This window comes from Corvus kubaryi, unplaced genomic scaffold, assembly GCF_017639235.1.
Source record: "Corvus kubaryi isolate FWS band 111438036 unplaced genomic scaffold, C.kubaryi_AGA036_p1.0 37308, whole genome shotgun sequence".
NCBI lineage: Eukaryota > Metazoa > Chordata > Aves > Passeriformes > Corvidae > Corvus > Corvus kubaryi.
Window position 1 is genome coordinate 22,873,553 of NW_024581096.1, and position 21,733 is coordinate 22,895,285.

At 38.0% G+C, this 21,733-nt stretch overlaps 1 protein-coding gene across 4 annotated transcripts in view; it reads left to right on the forward strand.

Annotated features, from left to right (window-relative positions):
• AP3B1 (adaptor related protein complex 3 subunit beta 1) overlaps positions 1-21,733 on the forward strand; it is a 158,328-nt gene that overhangs the window by 12,103 nt on the left and 124,492 nt on the right. For all 4 annotated transcript variants that reach the window (XM_042028883.1, XM_042028882.1, XM_042028880.1 and 1 more), the window contains exons 2-6: positions 1,932-2,007; positions 8,225-8,299; positions 13,530-13,625; positions 15,879-16,039; positions 21,217-21,283. In XM_042028883.1, the coding sequence (XP_041884817.1) occupies positions 1,932-2,007; positions 8,225-8,299; positions 13,530-13,625; positions 15,879-16,039; positions 21,217-21,283 (475 nt within the window). The remainder of the gene's footprint in view (positions 1-1,931; positions 2,008-8,224; positions 8,300-13,529; positions 13,626-15,878; positions 16,040-21,216; positions 21,284-21,733) is intronic.

The following is a 21,733-nucleotide window of genomic DNA, read 5'->3' on the forward strand; positions in this document are numbered from 1 at the left end:
GGTTTCTTCAATTATTTAGTGAAACACTTGGTTTTGGAAAAGGAGTTAGACTTAAATTTTAAGTTGCATATAGGTATCCTGAATTTTACATGCCTTAGCTTAGTAGGAAATAAGTTGATTGTTTTGTTGGAGTTTTTTTTTCATCTGGTTGCAGTTCTTTTGTGGATGTATACTGAAACGTGGGCAATGTGGATTTCTCATGGAGAGGCACAAAGCAGATGCAGTATTGGTTCTGAAAATATGAGGAAGTCTCTATTAGAGTGACTCTGTCCCTTGCAAGTAGGAAAAGTGCTCTTTAAAGGTTTATGACTGAATGAGTGACAATATTTTGTTTCATTGTAACTAATTTCAGCTTTGGCTTACATCCCTCTCTCCTTCCCATACGAAATTCTGAGAGCAGTGATAAATCAGTAAATTTCTAGATTCTGCACTCACTTTTGAAATCTTGTTTGGATATATTTAGTCTGGCTGAGGTGGAATTATTTTCCCCTGCAGCAGTCTTCGTCATGCTGTGCTTTGTATTAGTGGTGAGAAAGGTGTTGGTAACGCACCAGTGTTGCAGCTACTGCTGGGCAGTGCTCACACAGCAGACAAGACTGTCTCTCCAGTATTCCCCTTCACTAGTAGCCTGGGGATGGGCAAGATCTTGAAGGATGTGTAGATGCCAGGACTCCTGACCCAGATAGGCCAAAGGGATATTCCATACCATATAATGACTGATCATCAGTAAAAGCTAAGAAAAAGGAGAAGGGGTAGGCATTCTTTCTTACGGTGTTGGTCTTCCAGAGCAGATGCTAAGTATACTAAAGCCCTGCTTCCTGGGCAGTGGCTGGACATTGCTGATTTGAAATAGAGAATAAATCTTTTGTTTTCCTTTGCTTCTGCATGTGGCCTTTGCTTTTGCTTTATTAAACTGTGTTTATTGTGACACGAGGTCTTTTCCATCCTATTTTCTCACCCACATCTTGCTTCAGGAAGGGAGTGATAAGAGTGACTTGGTGGGCACCTGGTGTCCAGCCATGGTCTACCCACTTATGTGAAAGTTCACAGGGTTTGTAAACTTGGAAATTCTTCAGAGTTCTTTGGAATATTGCAGGTGTCTCTTCTTGAGCTTCTATTTGCTTGTATCTTTTAATAATCAGGCAATCCAGATGTGACAAAAAGCTGTCAGAGAATCTTTTTTGTAAGGTTCCATCATCTGTAAGTGCAGTTAGACTGTGATTTGTTTACATCTAAAAAGCGAAGCAGGATGGGGTTTCTTATTAGTGACAACTCATGAAAAGCTGTATCTACAAGAGAACATTCTTACCAACTTGTTATTTTTGTGGGAGAATTTTATTTCATCTGTAAAGAGTGCTTGGACACTGTATGTATCTAATCATCAGGATGTCTTAGAGCTTGTAGAACAGACCTACTAGAGATCGGAGGCTTTTAATCCTGAGCACAGGGGATAGCAATTTACAATCCAGAAAGGCAAATAGAAGCGCAAGGTTGTATCCTTGATTCTTAGTGAAATTCAGAGCATGCTGAAGTCTGGGCTTTTCAGTGACTTACATAAGCTGATATTATGTTTTAACACAAACATGTCAACTTCTCATTATTGCATCTGGGCCTCCCTGGGGGACAAGGGAGAAGTGAATAAGTTGTTGGTTTAAACTAATCTCTTCTTGTACCTCAAGATTTCAGCCTTCAAGACAGGCTTCAGCTAACAGTAGATTGAAGTTTCATGGTCTTACATTATTGTTGGAATCTGATACGTTCTTTTGCTAAACTCTTCATTATACAACATGTTAGTAAATACAATTTAAAAGTGGGCAAGAGGGAGCAGTGCTTCACCATGAGTTGCTGAACTGATTCAAGAATATAAAAACGGTATTCTGGTTTTAATTTTTAATTTTTCTAATTGATGTTTTTCTGTATTTCTACCGTAGAAATGAAGACCTAAAACAAATGTTGGAAAGCAGTAAAGATTCCGCAAAGCTGGATGCTATGAAAAGGATTGTTGGGGTATGTGATTTTTTTTTTGTTACTGTTTTTATTTGTTATGAGATATGGGGGTTTATTATTATTCTTTTTATTTCTTGGGTGGAAATAATGTTTTACTTTTACAGATCTGTACCAGGTTAGCACTTAAGTCTCTAAATTATCTTTAGAAGTTGTGGTGATGAAATGGTAAAATTCTTAACTTGGAATTTTGTGTAGAAATTGGTATATCTGGATATATGCAGTCATATGCTTTTGAAATATTTATGTAACAGTGCCAATATGCCTGTAAACAGCTCTTTTCAGTGAGACCTTGAATAGGAAATGGCTCCTGAAGAGAAGCTTCAAATTTGTCACACTGGAAACAACAGAAATTTGCAGGAATAAAATGACAAGTTGCATTTACTATTTCTATTTTATTAAATTGCATGAGGATCTTCTTTTTTGACTGAGCATGATGCCTGAATATTTGATTACATATTTCAGGTGAATGTGTACTCGCAGAGGTGATTAAATAATGTTTAACACCATTGTATGTTTAAACCCTATAAAAAAAACCGTCATGAAGTTGATGGTATGTATCCCTTTGTTTCTTCTTTAAAGTATTGGAAGAATGTGCTACAGAAGATCGTTCTGTGTGCACTTGACTTCTTTGTTTTGGGGCTTTTGAATTTGTTTTCTGTCACTGTTTCTTCAGTCTACTCTGAATGTGCTTTTTTTGTTTTGCTTGGGTTTTGCATACTTAATCCTGTCTGAGTATGTACCAAAGTGAGTAGGTACAGATGGTGTCATGTGATTGTGTTCTTTCCTCTGACTCCAGAGCTGGCTTCTTCTCCCTTCATGATCATCCAGTGATGAGAATTTTACTCAGCATGGTTGTCTTTTTGCCTGTAATCCCCTAGTCCTGCCAGAGGCATCAGTTACCTGTGAGATCTGGGTAACCTATCAACTGTTATTTCATAATGTCATTCTTGGTTTTGGGAAAGGTTTTTTTGATTCATCTTTTCCAGCATGATGCGGGATTGCTCAGGGTTTGACTAGTGAGAGTGGCTTACAGACGTGCTGTTGCAAAAAACCATTACCTTTATAAGTGCCATGGTTTTAGCATATGGTAAACTTACATTGTTCTGCTTCCCTCAGAAAAGATCTTTTTTTTCTGGTTTTTACTGTGGGCAGGAGGGTTGTGGCAAGTTGTTGCTTGGTTTTCTTTCTTGAAAAGTTGGCCAAATCTTTACCTGTATTTGGAAACTGTTGAAGCCAAATGTATGTATGTATATGGGGGGAAATTAGAAACCATTAAATTGAATCAGCTTTAAATTGTAAACGAAGGCTTTATAGGTTGATCATTTTCCTTTTTTCCTACAAAAAATGTTTTCATTACAAATGAGTGTGCAATGAGCAAATTCACTAATTTTAAATACTTGCTACTGCTGCACATCCAGAAGAGTTCTTAATGGCTTCTTTAATTTTCTGGAAGTGTATGATACCATGAAGCTGGAGATGTGTAGTTAGCAGTGATAGCTGTGGTCCTTGATCACTTAGGCTGAAGTGATCAGGCTCAAGAGCTCTTCAGCAAGGGAAGGCAGAACTAACTGGGCACATTCTTTCTTCTGCTTCTCCATTTTCCAATCTGACAATTCTTTCCAGTTTCCAGTTCCAGATTTCTGTCCTTTTTTAAGTTCACAGCCCTTGCTTTCTGTTCCCGTTCTAAGCACTGTGCAGTGCAGGAAGAGCACTACTTCCCCAAAGGCAGCAGGCACCTTCAGCTTCTTGGATATTTTTCCCTTACTCAGCTCCTGCTGCTTAAAGTAGAAAACAGCCTTCTAGCTTGTTAGGCTGACCATTACTTAACCACAAGTGAGTTGTTTGAACTGGATCCTCTGTTTTCAGTTTCTTTTATCTTCAAGGTATTTGCTGTTTCCTGTGCTGTGTTTGAAGTGTGTTTCACACCAGATACCTGGCACCAACCTCTGGTTGACATAACAAACTCAAACAATGAGCTTTGCAGACCAGGAGTGGGATATTGCACAGTATGAACATGAGGCCTTGTAACAATGGCGATAATGTTCTTGAGGAGTACAGAGGTGCTTCCGTGCTTACATACAGAGAGAAGCTTACACCTCTCAGGGATGAGATGTGTTTTTCAGAGATGAAAGGCTTCCTCTAGCCTTATTATTAGAGGTAAAAGGAACTCCGTTGTCAGAGTATTGTTTAACATGTCTCACTGGAATGCTAATTTTCAGTAGTTTTAGATAGTTGAAAAAACTATGTGCACAGAATCCACAACTTCTCTGGCCAACCTGTTTCACTGCCTCACCACCCTTGCAGCAATTTTTTCCTAACATCTAGTGTAAGCCTACCTGCTGTCAGCTTAAAGCTATTATCCCTTGTCCTGTCACTACATGCCCTTAAAGAGGTCCCTCTCCATCTCTCTTTTAGCCCCCTTTACTTACTGGAAGGTGCTATAAGGGGTCCCCAGAGCCTTCTCTTCTCCAGGCTGAACAACCCCAACTCTCTCAGCCTGTTGTCACAGGGGAGATGCTCAGTAATTACAGTGTCCCTGTCCACAGAAGAGGGGTTAATCTTTAAGGTCCCTGCCAACCTAAACTGTTCTGTATGACTATAATTCTGTGATACCAATAGTTATCTTAGTATTTTAGTAGACTTTAAGAGTCTAAACCTTCATTTATTCATATAGGCATGATAGGGAAGTAGCAGGAGAACACTGCTTAGGGCACTTTTTGCTGCTGCTTCCTCCTTTAATGTAGTTTGTGAACTTTCTCCTAGGGAGAAGGAGATTCATTACAAATAAAACCAAATCTGTCTTCCAGAGAGTGACTTAAAACAACAAAATTTCAAGCAAAGGAGTTTTGATCTTTTCACTTCTCCCTTATAGGTGAAGGTACCTAAGCCTACTTTCAGCTAAAGTATGACTTTAATGATCAATAACCTTTTTTTTTTTTTTGAATCAGTATGTTATTTTGTATGTTTCTTCCTTATATGTGTGCAATAAAATAATTGCAATCTTTGGAAGAATATGAGCAACACTGCTGGTTTAGAAATAAATTTTTGTATATACATATTCTACTATATGCATGAAAACATAATAGCTGATATTTCTTTTAAAACGTTCACTGATATTATAACAACCAGTACCAGATCTTGAAACCTGTTTGAATTTCTGGGGAAAAATCAGTGGAATTTCACTCGTGATGATTTCAGAGCATAAATTTAGGAAACAATCACATGCCTGATTTCCCTCAGAGAGTGTCATCCATGTCTGTGTGTCTCTCACATGGAAAAAAAAAGTTTAGTACATCCTGGCATTACAGAGCACTTATGCTAGAATGAACATTATTGTCCAGAAACTCCAAGTGTATAAGACAACACAACTGCAGAATGTCTAGACACAGAAACAAAAATTATATGATAGACCTTAGTCTTGGAAAGAACCATTATGTTCTTTCAGTTTAATGATCCATGCGCTAAGGAGGATCTACACTAGTCATTAGGCAATAATGAATCAAAACACACTCTTTTAAAAGACGCTAAATACATATTTATATGGTACACTGGAGCTGTTATGGTTGATCAATTAAAGAATCCAGGTAATGCCTGGGGTAATACTATTACAGCCTATCAGGGAAGTCTAAGGATCATCCCTGGTTTTGAGTATCGTAACTTCTGTTGCACCAAGATGATAATTTTTCATTCTGTTTTCTCTGTAATGCATCTTGTTGCTACATTCTACCTGGTCATTCTGAATTTGGCATTTATTATGGAGATCCCCCATTCCTGAAAGAAGTAAATTTATTTTAGATTCTTAGTTAAAAACCCCTTGAAACTCATATAATGTGCTTGCTTTTTCACAGTGCTTGTTTCACTTCCTGTGTTTTAATACAGGTGCAGTAAACAGTTTAAGATGTTAAATGGGGTAGATCAAAATGTCATGCTGGACAGCTGCTCTTACACCCTTTTGAAAGGCCGAGTAATAGGTTGAACTGCAGCTGTCTTCTTTCTTATTTCCAGCATCCTTCTTCTAAGCTTCTCAGATTTTACAGTTTACCAGGTATTGCCTGGCTTTGTGTGTTCTTGCTTTTGTTGCATGAGATCTTAACTCTTTATGCTTTTAATGTATTTTATCAATGAAATACACAAACAGACGTGTGAGTTGAAAATATGAAGTTTAATCAGCTGTACAACACTGAGTAATGGTTGGAATGTAATATTTATGGACAGGAGTATCTGCAGTTGCAGAACTCCTGTTTCCTTTTTTGGATCCCTGTGTATTTGTTGTTGCTTATGTGTGTTGGACCCCAACATGGTGACAAGAGGTGTCCCTCAGGGGTGTGTACTGGGACCAGTACTATTTAATATCTTCATTAATGACATAGATGGTGGGATTGAGTGCACCTTCACCAAATCTACAGACAGCACGAAACTGAGCGGTGCAGTTGACATACCTGAGGGATGGGATGCTATCCAGAGGGGTCTGGACAAACTGGTGATGTGGACCCATGGGAATATTGTGGGGTTCAACAAGGCCAAGTACAAGGTCTGGCCCGTGGATCAGGGCAGCTGCCAGTATCAGCACAGCCTGGTGGATGAAGGGGTTGAGAGCAGCTCTGCCAAGAAGGACTTGGGTGTGCTGGTGAATGAAATGGTGGTTATGATTTGACAGTGTTCGCTAATAGCCCAGAAAGCATGGCGAGCAGGTTGAAGAAGATGATTCTGCTCCTCTACTCCACTGTGGTAACAGAGTCCTCACCTGAAGAGCTGCATCCAGTTCCGCAGTCCTCAGGACAGGAAGAACAGATGTGTTAGAGTGGCTCCAGAGCAGGCCACAAAAAGAATCTGAGGGCTGGAGCACTTTTCTTGTGAGGACAGGCTGAGAGAGTTGGGGTTGTTCAGCGTGGAGAAGAGAAGGCTCTGGGGAGACCTTGTAGCACCTTCCAGTATGTAAAGGGGCCTATGAGAAAGCTGGAGAGGGACTTTCCAGTAGAGGGCCTGTGATGACTTGACAAGGAAGGGATGGTTTTAAACTAAAAAGACATTTGATTTAGATAAGATATAAGGAAGATGATTTTACGATGATGGTAGTGAAACGCTGGGCCAGGTTGCCCAGAGAGATGGTGAATAACCCCATCCTTGGAAACATTCAGTGATGAGAGGCTTTGAGCAACCTGATTTGTGAACAGAAGAAGTTCCTGCTTGCTTCAGAGGGTTTGGACTAGATGACTTTCAGAGGTCACTGTTCTATGATTTGCTTAGTGAGATTTTGTGTTTTCTGATTACCTTGATGTTTGGGGGGCTGAATCTTGACCTTGAGCAAGACTCCCAGAGCTGGGAGTGCTCTGGGTCTGTATTCAGCAGCACTGTAACTTGATGTAACATGATCCTGAAATTCCAGGGTTTGCAGTTCGGACATAAAGTACTGCCAGGCATTCTACTGGAATTATATCTAAGCAGAACATTGTTCAGCTATAGTGTATATTAAAGTATTATATTCTGTCCTAGGTACCCAGTTTCCTACAAATAACTTCCTTCTTAAGATGTTTGTACAAGAACTGAAGCTAAACCAGAGTTTTGATGTTTTTGCTATTTATTGTGGCAATTTTATTTGTGACATGCCTTGTTCATTATCAAACATGAAAACTTCCTTTCAAAAAAAAAAACCCAATTGGTGGGTTGATTGATCTTGCTTTTACTGTGTGGCTTTTGTATATTCTTTTTTGTTCTGTAAAAACACTTTATGGCCTTTTGTGTTTTTCTTGTGGAAAACAACCTTGTTTTGTTTTTAAATTGTGATGTTTATTTTTATTTTTCTCCTTGGTTCTGTTGCAAACCACAGTTGTTCCAGGGAAAAGGAGTGGGAACTTGGGTTTTGTTGGGTACCTTTTTTATTGCACTCCACCTCCCAAAAGGTAATTCTGCAGGGCTTTTCGGATTAGCAAGGTCTTTGTTTTTAGTAATTTTAAAAATTATTTGCTGTCTTACATGTTAAAGTCCAGTTCATGGATTCCACTCCAGCAAACTTATAACCAGCCCGGACCCAAGAGTTTTTGTTGTGTGGATTGTATCCTGTAAGGTCTGATAATTAACAAAACCCCACATCTTTATCCTCGATTTCATAGAAATGAGATTTAAAATACAGATCTGTAATAAATCAAGAAAACCCAAACCATGTTCTAATAAATTATATTGTTACATTACTAAGATTCGTCTCTACTTTTTTCTTCAGATGATTGCAAAAGGAAAAAATGCTTCAGAGCTGTTTCCTGCTGTTGTGAAGAATGTTGCCAGTAAAAACATTGAGGTATTCCTCTAACTTGTTAAACATACTGTAATGGAAACTCTGTTTATGAAAATTTTATCTAATTGTATCAGACTTCAACATAAACCATAAAATCTCTGGTATCATGAATTTATTGAATTTAAATGAGTTTATTTCAATAACAGCATTATGATAATAATTTTATGTATAAACAAAGGAAACCCGTTGGGTGATTTAGAGGAAGAACATTTAAAAAAATACTTGATTTTAGAAAGTTTGTGAAGTATGGTGGTAGTTGAGAAAAGTTATTGTAGTTTATTTGAAGTATGGTGCTTTTTGCAAAGCTTGGGGTTGAGCTACATTGTATTTTAAAACATCTGTTGCAGATTGAAGCTGCAAGGTAATGGCTGGGTAAAAAAGTGTGTTCTTGCATCTATATCAGGTGTTATTAGACACGCAAGGCAGCTTGCTTCTGTATCTTTTTTTTTTTTTGTTTCTCATATGAAAGCAAGGGAAAAAAAATCTGTCTTGGACTAGTGAAAATTCAGATATCCAGAATGCTAAAGAACTGAGGTAGTGTTAAATGATGATGTATTTAAATCCACAGGGTTACTGTTGTACAACCACAGGGTGTATGTAGAAAATGTAACTCTGATGCTCACTAGCATTACTGTGCATACACTGACAGCTCCCCTGCCGAAGTGTCAGAGTTATAGTCGACTTGACAAATGAGATTTCGATAAAAATAGCATCTGTAAGTTTATCGTTTGAGACCTCATGGTGCCTAACAAGCATCAGTCTGATGAAAGTAGAGTGAACATGCAATGACTTTAGTTACTTCCTACTGCTCAGGATCATAATTTTTCAAAAATGTGGGCAACAGTTGTTTGAAGCCTTGGATTTTAAGGAGAGAAGTCAATTGAATGCATGCTTCAATTTTTCTGTCCTCTTCTGAAAATATGTATTTCAGCCTTTATTATTAATAGGAACAAAAAATTATTTCTTCCCTGGTTTATGGCACTGAAGATTATATTTCCTGTAATAATGCCTTCAACAAACTCCTTTCTCACTCTAACATGCTGTGATATAATGGGTAAAACATCAGTTTTCATCCATATTTACATGGATGGATAGTGATAGTCAAGTTTGAGTTTAATTTTAGCTTTAAAGAAATTACTCTTTTTTAGCTACTACTTTGAAAACTTTGGGTTTTTCATTCTTTGAGAGAGTGGATTTGTTTGGCCAAGGCCAAATATTGAGCTCTAGTAAGTCAAGGAGGCATAAGTGTGCAAAGATGCTAATTCAGGCTATTTCAGGAACTTACTGTATTAAAATAATTTTAGAAATTGTAATTGTTCTTTTAGTAGTAGGCAGTAAAAAGATACGGGATGAGAAATCAGACTAGTTAAATATTGTGTTTCACTTTAATTTGTGTTTGTAAGTTTTGAATAGTCTTATGTCCAGTTCTAAACAGGGAGACCTTACACCAAGGAGGAGTGCCTTCAACAATATTATTCATCTTGAGTGCTTTTAACTGTTGGGGCTGGAACCACTAGTCTGATAGAGGCAAGACTGTCACAGTTCCAGGCTTTAAGCCCAACCAGTAGTGAAGCTGAGACTGTATCCCTGGTAGGGGATATGCACATACACATAAGTATTGTATCTGTATATTTATACAGAACAAATATGTATGTACAGAGGCAGCCACGTAATTTGTCACAGGATATTCAGGTGAACACAAACAGCACCAGCAGCTTGGCAGTTCAAGATGGTCTGGTAGTGGGAATGTGTATATATATACAGGATTCATGCACAGAGTCTGCCCACTGTCTGGCCCATGGATCTCAGTCACCCATGTTGTTAGCACCTGGACAAATGAGCCCCTAAGGCTGTAGCCCTTTTTTGTCTGCTGGTACAAACACCTAGACACATATGAATGCCTCTAAACCAGGGCTCTTCCGGTTTCTCAATAGCCGCTCCCTCATGGACTCGCGTTTGGACACACAGGTATGTGTAGCTATGCGTACATACAGCTGGACCTGACCAGAGCTTCCTTGCTCCTCTACTATCTAAACCCCTGTGGTTATGCCCTTGAAGAGATGCACAAACACCCATGGTTCTTGCCCCTAGAGACCCACAGGCCATGGGCTTTCCTTGGCAGCTGGATGGGACTTCACTGGTCTGTGCCATAGCCAGCTCCTCCTGTGGTCTCGCCCTTAGATGCTCACTTCCACACCTACTTCCTACCTAGGCCACTTCACCTACTTGTCAGCTAGTGTAGCTTGATCCACTTGTACACCTGCACCCATTCCAGTCGCTGGCACTGCAAACACCATCGGCTCATGCTTGGTTTCACATGTTCTGGTCTCTTCGGTTACACACACGCTCATGGACCTTCTGGCCTGTGGTCCCAGCCCAGGTGTTGGCAGCCAGACCCTCACTTGTTCCAGATGCTGCCCACCCTGGACTTAGAGATCCCTACGGCTCGATGTCACATTCCAGTTGCTGGAGTTGTACTTAAGTCCCCTCACTCCTGGTCTCTCTAGCTGCTGGTGCCCATGGACGCAGTAGCCCTCCAGTCTGTGGCCTGACTCTAGCTGCAGGCACGTAAATGCATCTTCGTGCTGAATAAAGAGTACCTCACCAAGGAAAACAGTTCAAAATTAAATTTAGCAAGTCAATGCAACAGGTTGTGCTATTCACATGCAGGGAACAGAAGGATAGATGTACCAACTATCAAACTGTTCAGATGTGTCCAGCCATCTTATCCCTCTGTTTTTCCCTTAATCCTTTCCAGATTATGTAGATTTCCCTTGCTTCTCCTTCACTTTAGTTCTTCCCCAAAACATCCCATGTCTTGTCTAAAATAACTCTTTCATCTCTGTCCCATGTCTGTACATGTAAAAGACCTTCAGTCTGAAAGGTGCTCTGGTGTTTGTTGACTCATGGTGGTTTTAACACCTGGGCATAGGAGCTGAGGCTCTCCAGAGGTTGTTCTGGGGGGAGTGTGGCAGTGTATCCTTTCTACAAGTCCTAAATATGGTTTCCCTCCTATTACTGTGTTTCTTTCCGCATCTCTGAGCTGATGGTTCCTGTCATGGGTTTGGGAAAAGCTAGAGCAGGGTGTTGTGTGCACACATCCCTCCATCCCCTTTGTCTCTCTGTGCTCCTTTGTGGATGTGAAGATGAGGTTTTAGCACATAACATTAATTAGCAAAAGGCTTTCACTGATTATATTTTATGGACCTTTTCTCCTATTTTAGAACAAATAGTTATGTGAATTCACGTGTCATCTTCTATACTGTAGTTAAATTCCCTCGTTACTTGTTTTTCCACCACTTAATGCTAACATATTTGTGCAGGAAGAGACTGTTAGACTGAAAAGAAACCAGGACATTCATTAAAGCCATCTGACAAGTTTCTTTATTAATTTGAGTTAGATTACAAGTTTAGGTCTTAGTGTAGGTGTACTTACAACCATCTACTTAGACCTTATCTGTCTCAGGAACCTTTTTTGTGGTCCGTTTTTTAGGATGCTTTTGATATTATGAGAAATTACTAGATTGTCAGAATCTTAGTACATTGATCCTGTTTCCTGAAAATGTTTTGCCAAATTTTTCCCTATTCCTAAGAGTTCTTTCCCAAATATGTCTGTACAAATTACTGCAGTTTGGGAGCATAAAAAACACAGATTTATCTGAGTAACCATCAGAGTAGCTCAGCTGGTTAGAGCATGGTGCTAATAACACCAAAGTTGTGAGTTCCATTCCTGTATGGGCCATTCATTTAAGAGTTGGACTCAGTGATCCTTGTAGTCCCTTCCAACTCAGAATATTCTGTGATTCTGTGGCTTTGTATCCGTGTGAATTTCCTGCCCAGAAATGGCTGCTATTTTTGTTTTTTTAAACCAGGGCTAAATGCTCTGATGCAGAAAAATGGAGATGAAGAAGTGGTATAACATGTTAATTTATTTGAAGAGAAGCAAAGGGCGTCTTACTGTTTACAGAACTGCCTTTTTTTTTTTAAGTACATGCTGACCTCAGCTTGATTATGTGCATCAAGTCATGGATGGTAAGGATACAAAAAGTGACCTAATAAACAATCGGTGGTATAGAACAAAAATAAGTCTTCATCAATAATTCATGGATTTTGATGTGGTTATATTGATAAATTAATTAAACAAATCTGCCTGTGTCCTCAAGCCTAATGTGCCCCTGTTATGATTAGCTTTATAGAACAGAGCATTTTAACATTGAATGAAGGTAAATGGTGAAAGAATAGTGTAGTCACGAAGCTCTGAGTGCTTCCATTTCTAGTCACAGAATGGTTTCAAGGAAAGGAGGCTTTCTTTGCACACCTGCAGTCATTCAGTGCACAGGCCTCTTGTGGTCAATGTTGATTGCTACTTCTCTATGACTGAACAAAAAATAATTTAGTATGGTGTGACCTTCTGTGATTTAATATTATGGTTTTTTGCCAGAATTGGCACAAAGATAGATCTTCTGATAGTGACAGTAATTATTAGCACAGCTGTAGTTGAGGGTCTTTCAGAATTTTTCATTATAAACCCCAACAGTCAGTTTACTACTCAAATGTAAAAAAATGTTTTCACTGCTTCCTGGGTGTGTAGTGGTCATGATGGGGTAAAGTGAACTAAATTGAATACCCTCCTCCCCAAAATCATAATGAGGTTTTCTTAGTCTTTGGAAATTGCATCCTTTGTAGTATGCTTATATTGGATCTTTTGAATGCTTGTAGTCATGCAGAGGTGAATCTAACATCCTTTGTTTCCATCCGAGGCAAGTGTTTTTTTAATCAGATTTGTACAGTGTAAGTTACCACACTTCAGCTGTAAGTTATATTCACTTTCAAATGTGTTAACATAATTGATTTTGAGTTTCAGGGTAAAATAAAATGGACTTGTTGAAATTCTTGGCTATTGCAGTTTAACCTATTTTCTATAAGAAAAAAAATAAGGTGCTCAAGTGATCAGTTTCCCCATGTCAACATCTTAGATTATTCAAGTCTTGCAAGTTAATAATATAAAGCAGTACTTTGTGTTATTAGCCTTCATCTGTCTGTTTCATTAATTAGGTAGCATTGCAGCACCTCAGGTGTTCTGTAGAACATTGGAGAAGCACATGAGTGCTCCAGGAGTCCGGAGCTTTTTCTTCAATAAGAAAATGTTGATAAAAATGTGAAACCTAGGAGTTAGTTTTATAGAATTCTAAAATTTTCTCATAGTGATGTTCACTGTGGTTTTTCTTTTCAGATAAAAAAGCTTGTGTATGTTTATCTGATGCGCTACGCAGAGGAGCAGCAAGATCTAGCATTATTGTCCATCAGTACTTTCCAGCGTGCTTTAAAAGTGAGTGATTACTAAATAACATTTTATAGGGAATTCTGAGCTGGTAGCACAAAAATAAAAACATCTGTTAAGTGTAGTATGGTAAACTAAAGCATGTAAACATCTACATCTGATAAAGTAGTTTCAAGTTATGTGATTGAACAAGTTTTTCTGACCTCAAACCTTATCAAGCAGCTAAGTAAGCCTGAAAGAAGTAAAGTTACTTCACTAAAGAAAAACAGCAGAATGGTGCTTTCAAATCCACATGCAAAACATTTTATTTCTGGAATGACTTTTCTCTGTATATACATATACATATATATATATATATATATATATTACTTGTGTATATGGAAAAAAGACCCCGTTGTTACCATGAACCACCTGTGTTCCTTTTAGTTTATATAAAAGAAAGAGCTTTGTGTACAACAGAGAATTGAAACATAAGGAAGACAGTAGTACCTAAATTAAAATATTCAGTATCTTGCACATGGTACTTTTTCATTAAAAGCACTGAAAAAATAGCATTTTGTACTCTTTTGTTTCAAATGAGGTAACAGTGAGAAATGGGATTAGACAGCAAAGTTTAGGATTGCCTTTGAAATGTGACTGTGGAGAGAAGAAAGATTTATTAAGTTTTTGTTCTGAAATTTGGCCAGTTTCTATATTAAGACTGGGTTTTTCTTGTACCCTTCTTGTACCCTAGGCTCATTTCTGTTATGTCACTTAACCCACACCTTGCATCTTGTTGGAAAATGTTGCAATCAGAGCACGTGTTGTGCAGCTGTAGGAGGATCCCACATCAACTAGAGGGTTTTCTGCCCCCTTCCCTTGAACTTTCATCTCAAAGTCATATGTACCGCCTTTACTATCTCTAACTGCCATGAAAAGCTACAATTCAGATGACTTTGTATCCGGTGTTTTTTGTGATATATGTGTACAGTGAACACTCCTCATAGCATAATGCTTTTAAAAGCTGTGGGTAATGAGAACAAAAGGAGGAGTGATAATGTTGGGGCTGAGTAGCAAAAAAAATAACTGGTGGTGTGGCAAGGGAGTAGACACCAAGCTAGTAGAGATTGTCAGCAACTAAAGAAATGACTAAGCCTGCTATGAACTATAGGTCTCTGTTCATTTTTTGTAGTGTTTTGTTTCTCAATTTGTGATGATTATAATTCGGCTTTATGTGTGGAGATTTTTTTTTTTTTTTACCTTCCCCTGTGCAAAGAACTTTTATTTTAAACTTAAGTCACTGCAGATGAGCTTTGCAAACTCTGGTAGAAACATGATATTTTTCCAAAAATGGTCAAATAAAGGGCTTTCACCATCCAGACACTTACTACTTAGAAGCTTTTAAGATGAAGAAATTTTGAGATCTTAGATGAATTGATAATTAGGTAATACCGGTCTGAAAATATGTGTTACCAGCTCTCAGTCCTTGGGAGAAATGTTCTTTGGGAGATTGCATTCTGGCAGTACAATGAATTAATGATGCTGCAATTTCACTTTGCTAGATTTCAGAGGATTTAGTAGTTGATTAAGCAACATTTTTCTCTTGTGTTCCAAGCCCATGATAAATGGATAAAGTTTACATAACAGTTCATCCAAATACAGATGTGGGATCTCCAAGCTAACCCTAGTATTGTAAAAAATGACCAAGAACTGGGGCAAAACAAGAGAGGATAAGAAACAGAAAAAAGCCTCAAAACATTTACCCTAATATTTTGACATGTTTTTTAAAATTGTTTTTGTTACTGGCTTCAGTTTGTATCCTGCAGTAAAGTATAAAATGGATTTGTTGTCAAGAACTTGAGTGGGAATGTCACAACTGAGAACAACGTTTTCGTTTGACATTTCTTAAATATAAGTAATAAAATTGAGCTAGTGTGTCTTTCAGAATATCTGAATTCCACTTGGACTGCAGCAAATATATCAGATTATTAAATAAAATACTCAGTTTTTTAATCCATAATTTACATATTGTACTTTCCAAACCAAAATATGGTAATGCTTTCCTTTGTAAAATTTTCAGATTTTCATAATATGTAATGTTCTCTTTCTTATTTTGTTTTACTTTTTTTTTGTTTTGTTTTGGATATTTCTTCGTGTGAAGTGTGGCACATTTTATTATTAGCATGGCTAAATTCACTTGCAAGTTTGACTCAGAAAGGTTTACATTTTAATGTGTCCTCACCAATTAGTGTAAACACAGCAGCGAATTTAATGGCTTTTTTCTGCACTATCTTATTTCTCCTCTTCACTCTTGTTCCTTAGGATCCTAATCAGTTAATCCGTGCAAGTGCTTTAAGAGTTCTATCCAGTATACGTGTCCCAATTATTGTTCCTATTATGATGCTTGCTATTAAGGAAGCCTCTTCTGATTTATCTCCTTATGTGAGAAAGAATGCAGCCCATGCAATCCAAAAACTGTACAGGTGAGTGATTCTGACAATTACTGAAAAAGAATTTTATAATAGTTGTGGGCTACGTTTATAAGGACTACTGTGAGTTTGGCATGTTTCAGATCCATTTCTTTAAAAGTATAGGGTGGGGGTAGACATTCTGTCACTGAGCTGGTTTGGTTGTTATTCAAGCAATTCTCTTGCTTGCTAGACTAACAGGATAATTATAAATATAATTTATACAATAAAACCTGATGCATTATATTTTGTTTTTTAATATACTAGTTATTTTCATCTATGTAACCACTGTTTGGATGGGTGTTCTCAGAATCTGAGATTTCTCTGTTTCAAGTCTTGTATCTTTCATCCTGAGGCATTTCCCTGAAGGTAGTTTGCAGCACATGTGACAAAAGAATGCTAACTTCTAGAAATTTTATCTGTGCAAGTCCAAATCTTTCAGATCTTCCTCTTCTTCTTCAGAAATCCTTGCTGTGGAAGAGTTCTTAAAAAGATGTGGGCACTGGTTTGCAGAGATGGGGTCAACAGAACCTGTACCTTTGCAAAACATCTCCGGGCATTTATTTTACTACTTACTTCACTTTTATTTTGTCTATGCCAAAAAGGGGAGGTTGAGCGATGTTAGAGGTTCTGAATCAGGTAACCACCTAGTCACAAGGCGGAGCATGTGTTCCTAATGGGCGTATACATGCAGCTATCTATACAGATCGGCAGAGACAGAAATGAGCAATCATGCAGACAATACCAGCACCAGCAGCCTTACTCTGGTGCTCTCTGGCTGATCAGAATACAGACCTATTAGCATGCCTAGACGTGTACAATATGGACCCCAATAATAATCCCAGGTGCTCAGTATTTCCAGTAACAGGCTTTTGATCCCCAGTCTCCCAGTCAGTGGTACATGCAAATGCATAGTGCTTGTAAACCTTCTGCACTTCCTACTACAGACTCCCTCAGGCAGGTGTGTACATGCCCAAACCTTTCACTGGAACACTATGAATCCCACAGTATCTGGATTTAGACACAAAGGCTGTGCTGTAGGAGGCCCATATACCTTATCTCTACTTCTCTTGCATTAGGTGGAGAGGAAGTGGGGAGAGAAACAGAGAGATTAAGACACTCAAATGGGTATCTGAATAAACTTCCAGACCTTAGAGTCTCTCCAGTAGTTGGCCTGGATAGCCTGGGGCCCTCTGGTAGACACAATCTCCAGTTATTGCACTCAGACACACACAGAGGTGTCTAGCCTAGATCTATGGCCCCACTTCAGTATCTGACTTCCCAAGGCATGTAGTCTGGTTTGGTATTCTCAGGCACTCATACACGGACATATATACTCGCTCTGGTTGCTGGTGCTGCAGTTGTACAGGCCCGTATATCCCATGGTTAATCTCCAGCTTAGATCTGTGTATCATACATGTACACAGAATAGAGACTGCCTGTGTAGTCATCAGGTTCACAGCATGGATAGGTAAGTGTACAGCAGCAAAGCATTTGCATACAACTGGCTTCTTTTATGCATCTCTCCATTTTCTTGGTTTTGTTCCTCCCAAGATCCTTTAGATCCCTCCATTTCCCTGCCTTTCATTTCTCCCATAAACATCCCACAGTAAGTATTGTATGATCCCAAAACCTGTGTCTGGCATTGCATAGTAAGTTTTAGCCCTGTAACTAGTAATATCCCTAAGTCTTAAAGATGCTCTGGAGATTCTGCCTTATGGTCCGTTCATTTCAGGACTGTAAGGCTGATGTCTTATCCATGGCAGCTCTCTGACAAACCTGGGTAGAGGCTCCTTCCTGCTGGTGATCTTTATTTTTTTTTTTTTCTGAGCTGAGTGCTCTCATGTGATACCCTTTTAACATGTAACCTAACAAAAAAGAATGGATTTAAAGTCTCTTCCTGCTATTTGAGTAGTTTTTTTTTTCTTAGTAACTGGTTCCAGTACACAAAAACTTTTTGGCCTGAATTATTCTCTATACATACAATGTCCTTTTTTGCTGTTTTTTTTTTCCTGATAGTATCAGAACTCTTTGGAGGAGTTCAGCAGGAGAAAATGGTCCGTTAGTGGCAGCAAGGCACAGTAGTATCTGGTCAGCAGGCTATTTCAAGGAATTTTTACTGAAATTGATGCTTTCATTTCTTGTTTTCATGACAGCAAAGTTTGTTTTACTAGCAGATTAAGGAGTTCATTGGTAATTGGTGCAAAACTGGAAAATGATGAAATCTAATGATTAAAAATGACCTTTCATCTGTCATCTAGTCTCCAGATATGACTGCATCTTCAAATATAACTTGCATATTTCTTATCTCTGTTTCATATGTTATTCTATGCTTGTATGATGTAAGTGGTAACATATGGAAGTCATCCTTGCAAATAGAATAAGAAGACAAGTTTTATGGTAAAAGGTAGAGCACATGGTAGAAAGCACAGTAGCAGAATCTGGAGAAACTTGCCTTACCTCCTTCTACTTTCCATGAATTCCTAATGGTAGTAAAATGGACATGTAGCTTCCATAACAAAGGAAAACTAGTGAAACTAATGTTCTGTAAAGGTTTCCTTAATGGTTCAGAGGGCCTGTACATCCTTCACCAGTTTTCACTTCATGCAAGCATCCTAGGTGTCATAATGCAAGATTTCAAACTGCTGTAGCTGGAAATTCCTCCTTACCTGGACTAGAGTAAGCTTCGTGATTACTTCTGAGTGGAGTTGGAGCTAAAAATTGTGTCCTTAGTAGTAGGATTTCGGAGCTGGTTATAAAAAGCATGTGAACTTTTATTTTCATATTTTCAAAACTTACTTGTACAAATGCTGTATCTGTAATGCTGGTTAACCATGGAACCAAGGCAGAGAGTGTAATTTTCTTGGTCACTGGAAGAAGCAGCAGTATTGGAAACTGGTGAAGAGGCTATCAAATTCACCTGTCCGCAGGCAGACCCAGTTGGCTTGCCTGCAAGCAAGAGTAGGTAGTAGTTAACAGGCTATCTTGGCAGATGTTTAAAGAAGGTTCATGACTAGTAGCTAGACAATTCAGCAACACTCATCATACACTGGTGGCAAGGCTGACTATTGGCTTACTGCAACAAGTAAGTAATTTCACAGTACTTATTTTTAAGTTGGTCTGAATCAGGATCCTGAAGGGGATGGACTTTCGATATAAAGGTCACTCAAGAGTTAATATGCTCTCCTACTTCTAGCTACTCCATCTTCTGCAACCATTTGAATAAGAAGCAGTAACAGTTTATTCTAATATGTCTGTATGCTTCATTTGCTTTTTTGGTTTTCCCAGCTTCTCTGCCTGTTTAATAGTTCTGTATTTCACTTAGTGCTCTAGTCAGGGTTCTGGATGCAGTTTCAATACTCCAGTCTTCCTTATATTTAGTGTCATGGTTTTTGGATGGCTGTCTTCCCTAGAAGAGCTTGTTTATTAGTAGTTCAATCAATCCTAACAGCAGGAAGCTTACATATCAAGCAGAAAAGATTTCAAGCATAGTCTGAACAGCAACATTTGTGTCCAATGCAATCAACATTGCCAGGTATGTTGAAGTAATTTCATCACTGAAGATGTCAGACATTTTGCTTATTTCACTTAAGAGTGCATTTTGAAGATATTAGTAGCTTCTGTCTATCAGTTGAAAACTGTACTGTGTTGGCAGCGAGGTTTGGAGAAGGACTACTTAAAAGTCCCATCACTGGTATTAAAGATTTCATACTAGTACTAGATGCCATAATGGGAGCAAATCACAGAGCTCTTCAGCCTCTTCTTTTATTTGCACTCTGAAAATGGTCCCTTCCTTGTCTAAAATATCAGGACAGTGGAGGGGGAGAAATGTAAATTCAGTTACTGGGCACCTTACTGAAGACTTTCTTGATCACATAAAAAAAATGCTTTTGCTCAAGTTTTTTAGCTGTAAGCACTCTTTTCTCTCTAAATTCTCTGCCAATTTTGAAAATTCGGAGTAAGACCTATTTGAAAGACTTTTGGCTTTTCCTCTGAAGGTTTTGGTCCTTGGCAGAAGATCCAGTAAAACTCCTTCTACAAAAATAGAAGTTGGAACAAAAGGTGATCATGAAAGTACATATGGAACAATGTACTGTTACTTCGCTTATGATGATAGTGGCTTCTAACAAAGTTTTGTTACCCATTTTGCATGTTCTAGTGTTGCTGGGTATTCGAGCCTTAGTGAAGTAGTACTCAGCTAGATAATCACTTTGTGAATCTGTACCTGGAAGGATACACCGTGTATTAGGACAGTCCATCATTCAGCATTAAAACTGAAGTATTCAATAATGACCAAATACTCTCTCACTTACCTGTAATTGTATCCATGTTGAAATGACTTTTCAAAGGCATAGAACTACACATCTCTATGGGTCTTTGTACTCAACTTTCTCTTTCTATTTTCTTCTGACTTGGCTTTAAATTCTTCTATGCTGTGTAGATACATGAAGAGGAAGCAACTGGAGTGAAAAGTTGGTCCTTACTTGCCTAAGACACGGGTTTGACAATAGTGGATATCTCTGCTCTTGTAATGTGAAAAGATACTACAAAGGTTGTTCCTTGCAACTTTTGTTTTTCCTCTGCTTTTGCTATTTATGTAGCACTTCAAGCAGTCTATTTTTCATTAGCTTGCACACCAGCTTTGTACAGGTACACTTGAATACAATGTCCACATTTTTGAGTTCCAGTACTTCTGTATAAAATTAGTGGTTAACTTAAAAGTGGTTGAAGTCTTACTTGAAGCTCTGTGTTGATAATTAGATAATAAAAGTATCATTCTTCTCTGTTCAGATGTTCATTCACCACTGAATTATTTATACTGAAATTCATTTCTGCAAAAGCAGTGAGAACTTTGTCACTTAACATCTGAAATTCAGTCAAGTTTTCTGTGATGTTGTTTGGCCTGTCTTGATGTTTTTTAGATCCTAATTTTTTAATGAGTTTAAATTTCCTATAGAACACACATAAAGGATATAAGATAAAATAGTATTTATAATTTAATTTTATACTCCTAACTTATTTTCAGTCAAGTTCTTTTCCAATGAGTCCTTTGGAATACTTGATTTTTCTGGAAGTGGTTTCTTCAATGTTCTTTGTTTCTGGTTTTTGTCTAACGGTCAAAAAACCAAACTTGCTTTGATTTTGGATATGTCTGACCAAATTAGTTAAAATAATTTTATTTTTATTTCTAGCCTTGACGCAGAGCAAAAGGAAATGTTGATTGAAGTGATAGAAAAACTTCTGAAGGATAGAAGTACGGTAAGAAACAGTTTTTGTGACACATGCATATATTTTTAAAGAGAGTACTCCTGAGACTCTCATTCAGCAGTAAGTAATACACTTTCCTAACCCTTGCCAATGTTGTTTTGTATGCTTTTAGATAGAAGTATCATTGGGTATTTATGCATTTATAGTATGACTGTAATAGTGACCATCCTTTAATAAGATGTAATTTTACTTGCATTATAAATCTGTTAATTAATGTTTTTGTTAGCCTGTGTTTTATGTATGCTTCTTTAACCTTTATTTTGAAAATCAAAGTTATATAATAATATGAATCAGTGTGCCAGTGCACTTTTTCATTGGGAAATTAGTTTAATAATTTCAATTAGTTTGTAGTGCTGTAAGAATTTATTACTTGTGTTTGATGCACAGTGCGCCTATTGACATCCATCTATCTTGCAGTGTGTATAGTTATTAAAAAATTGT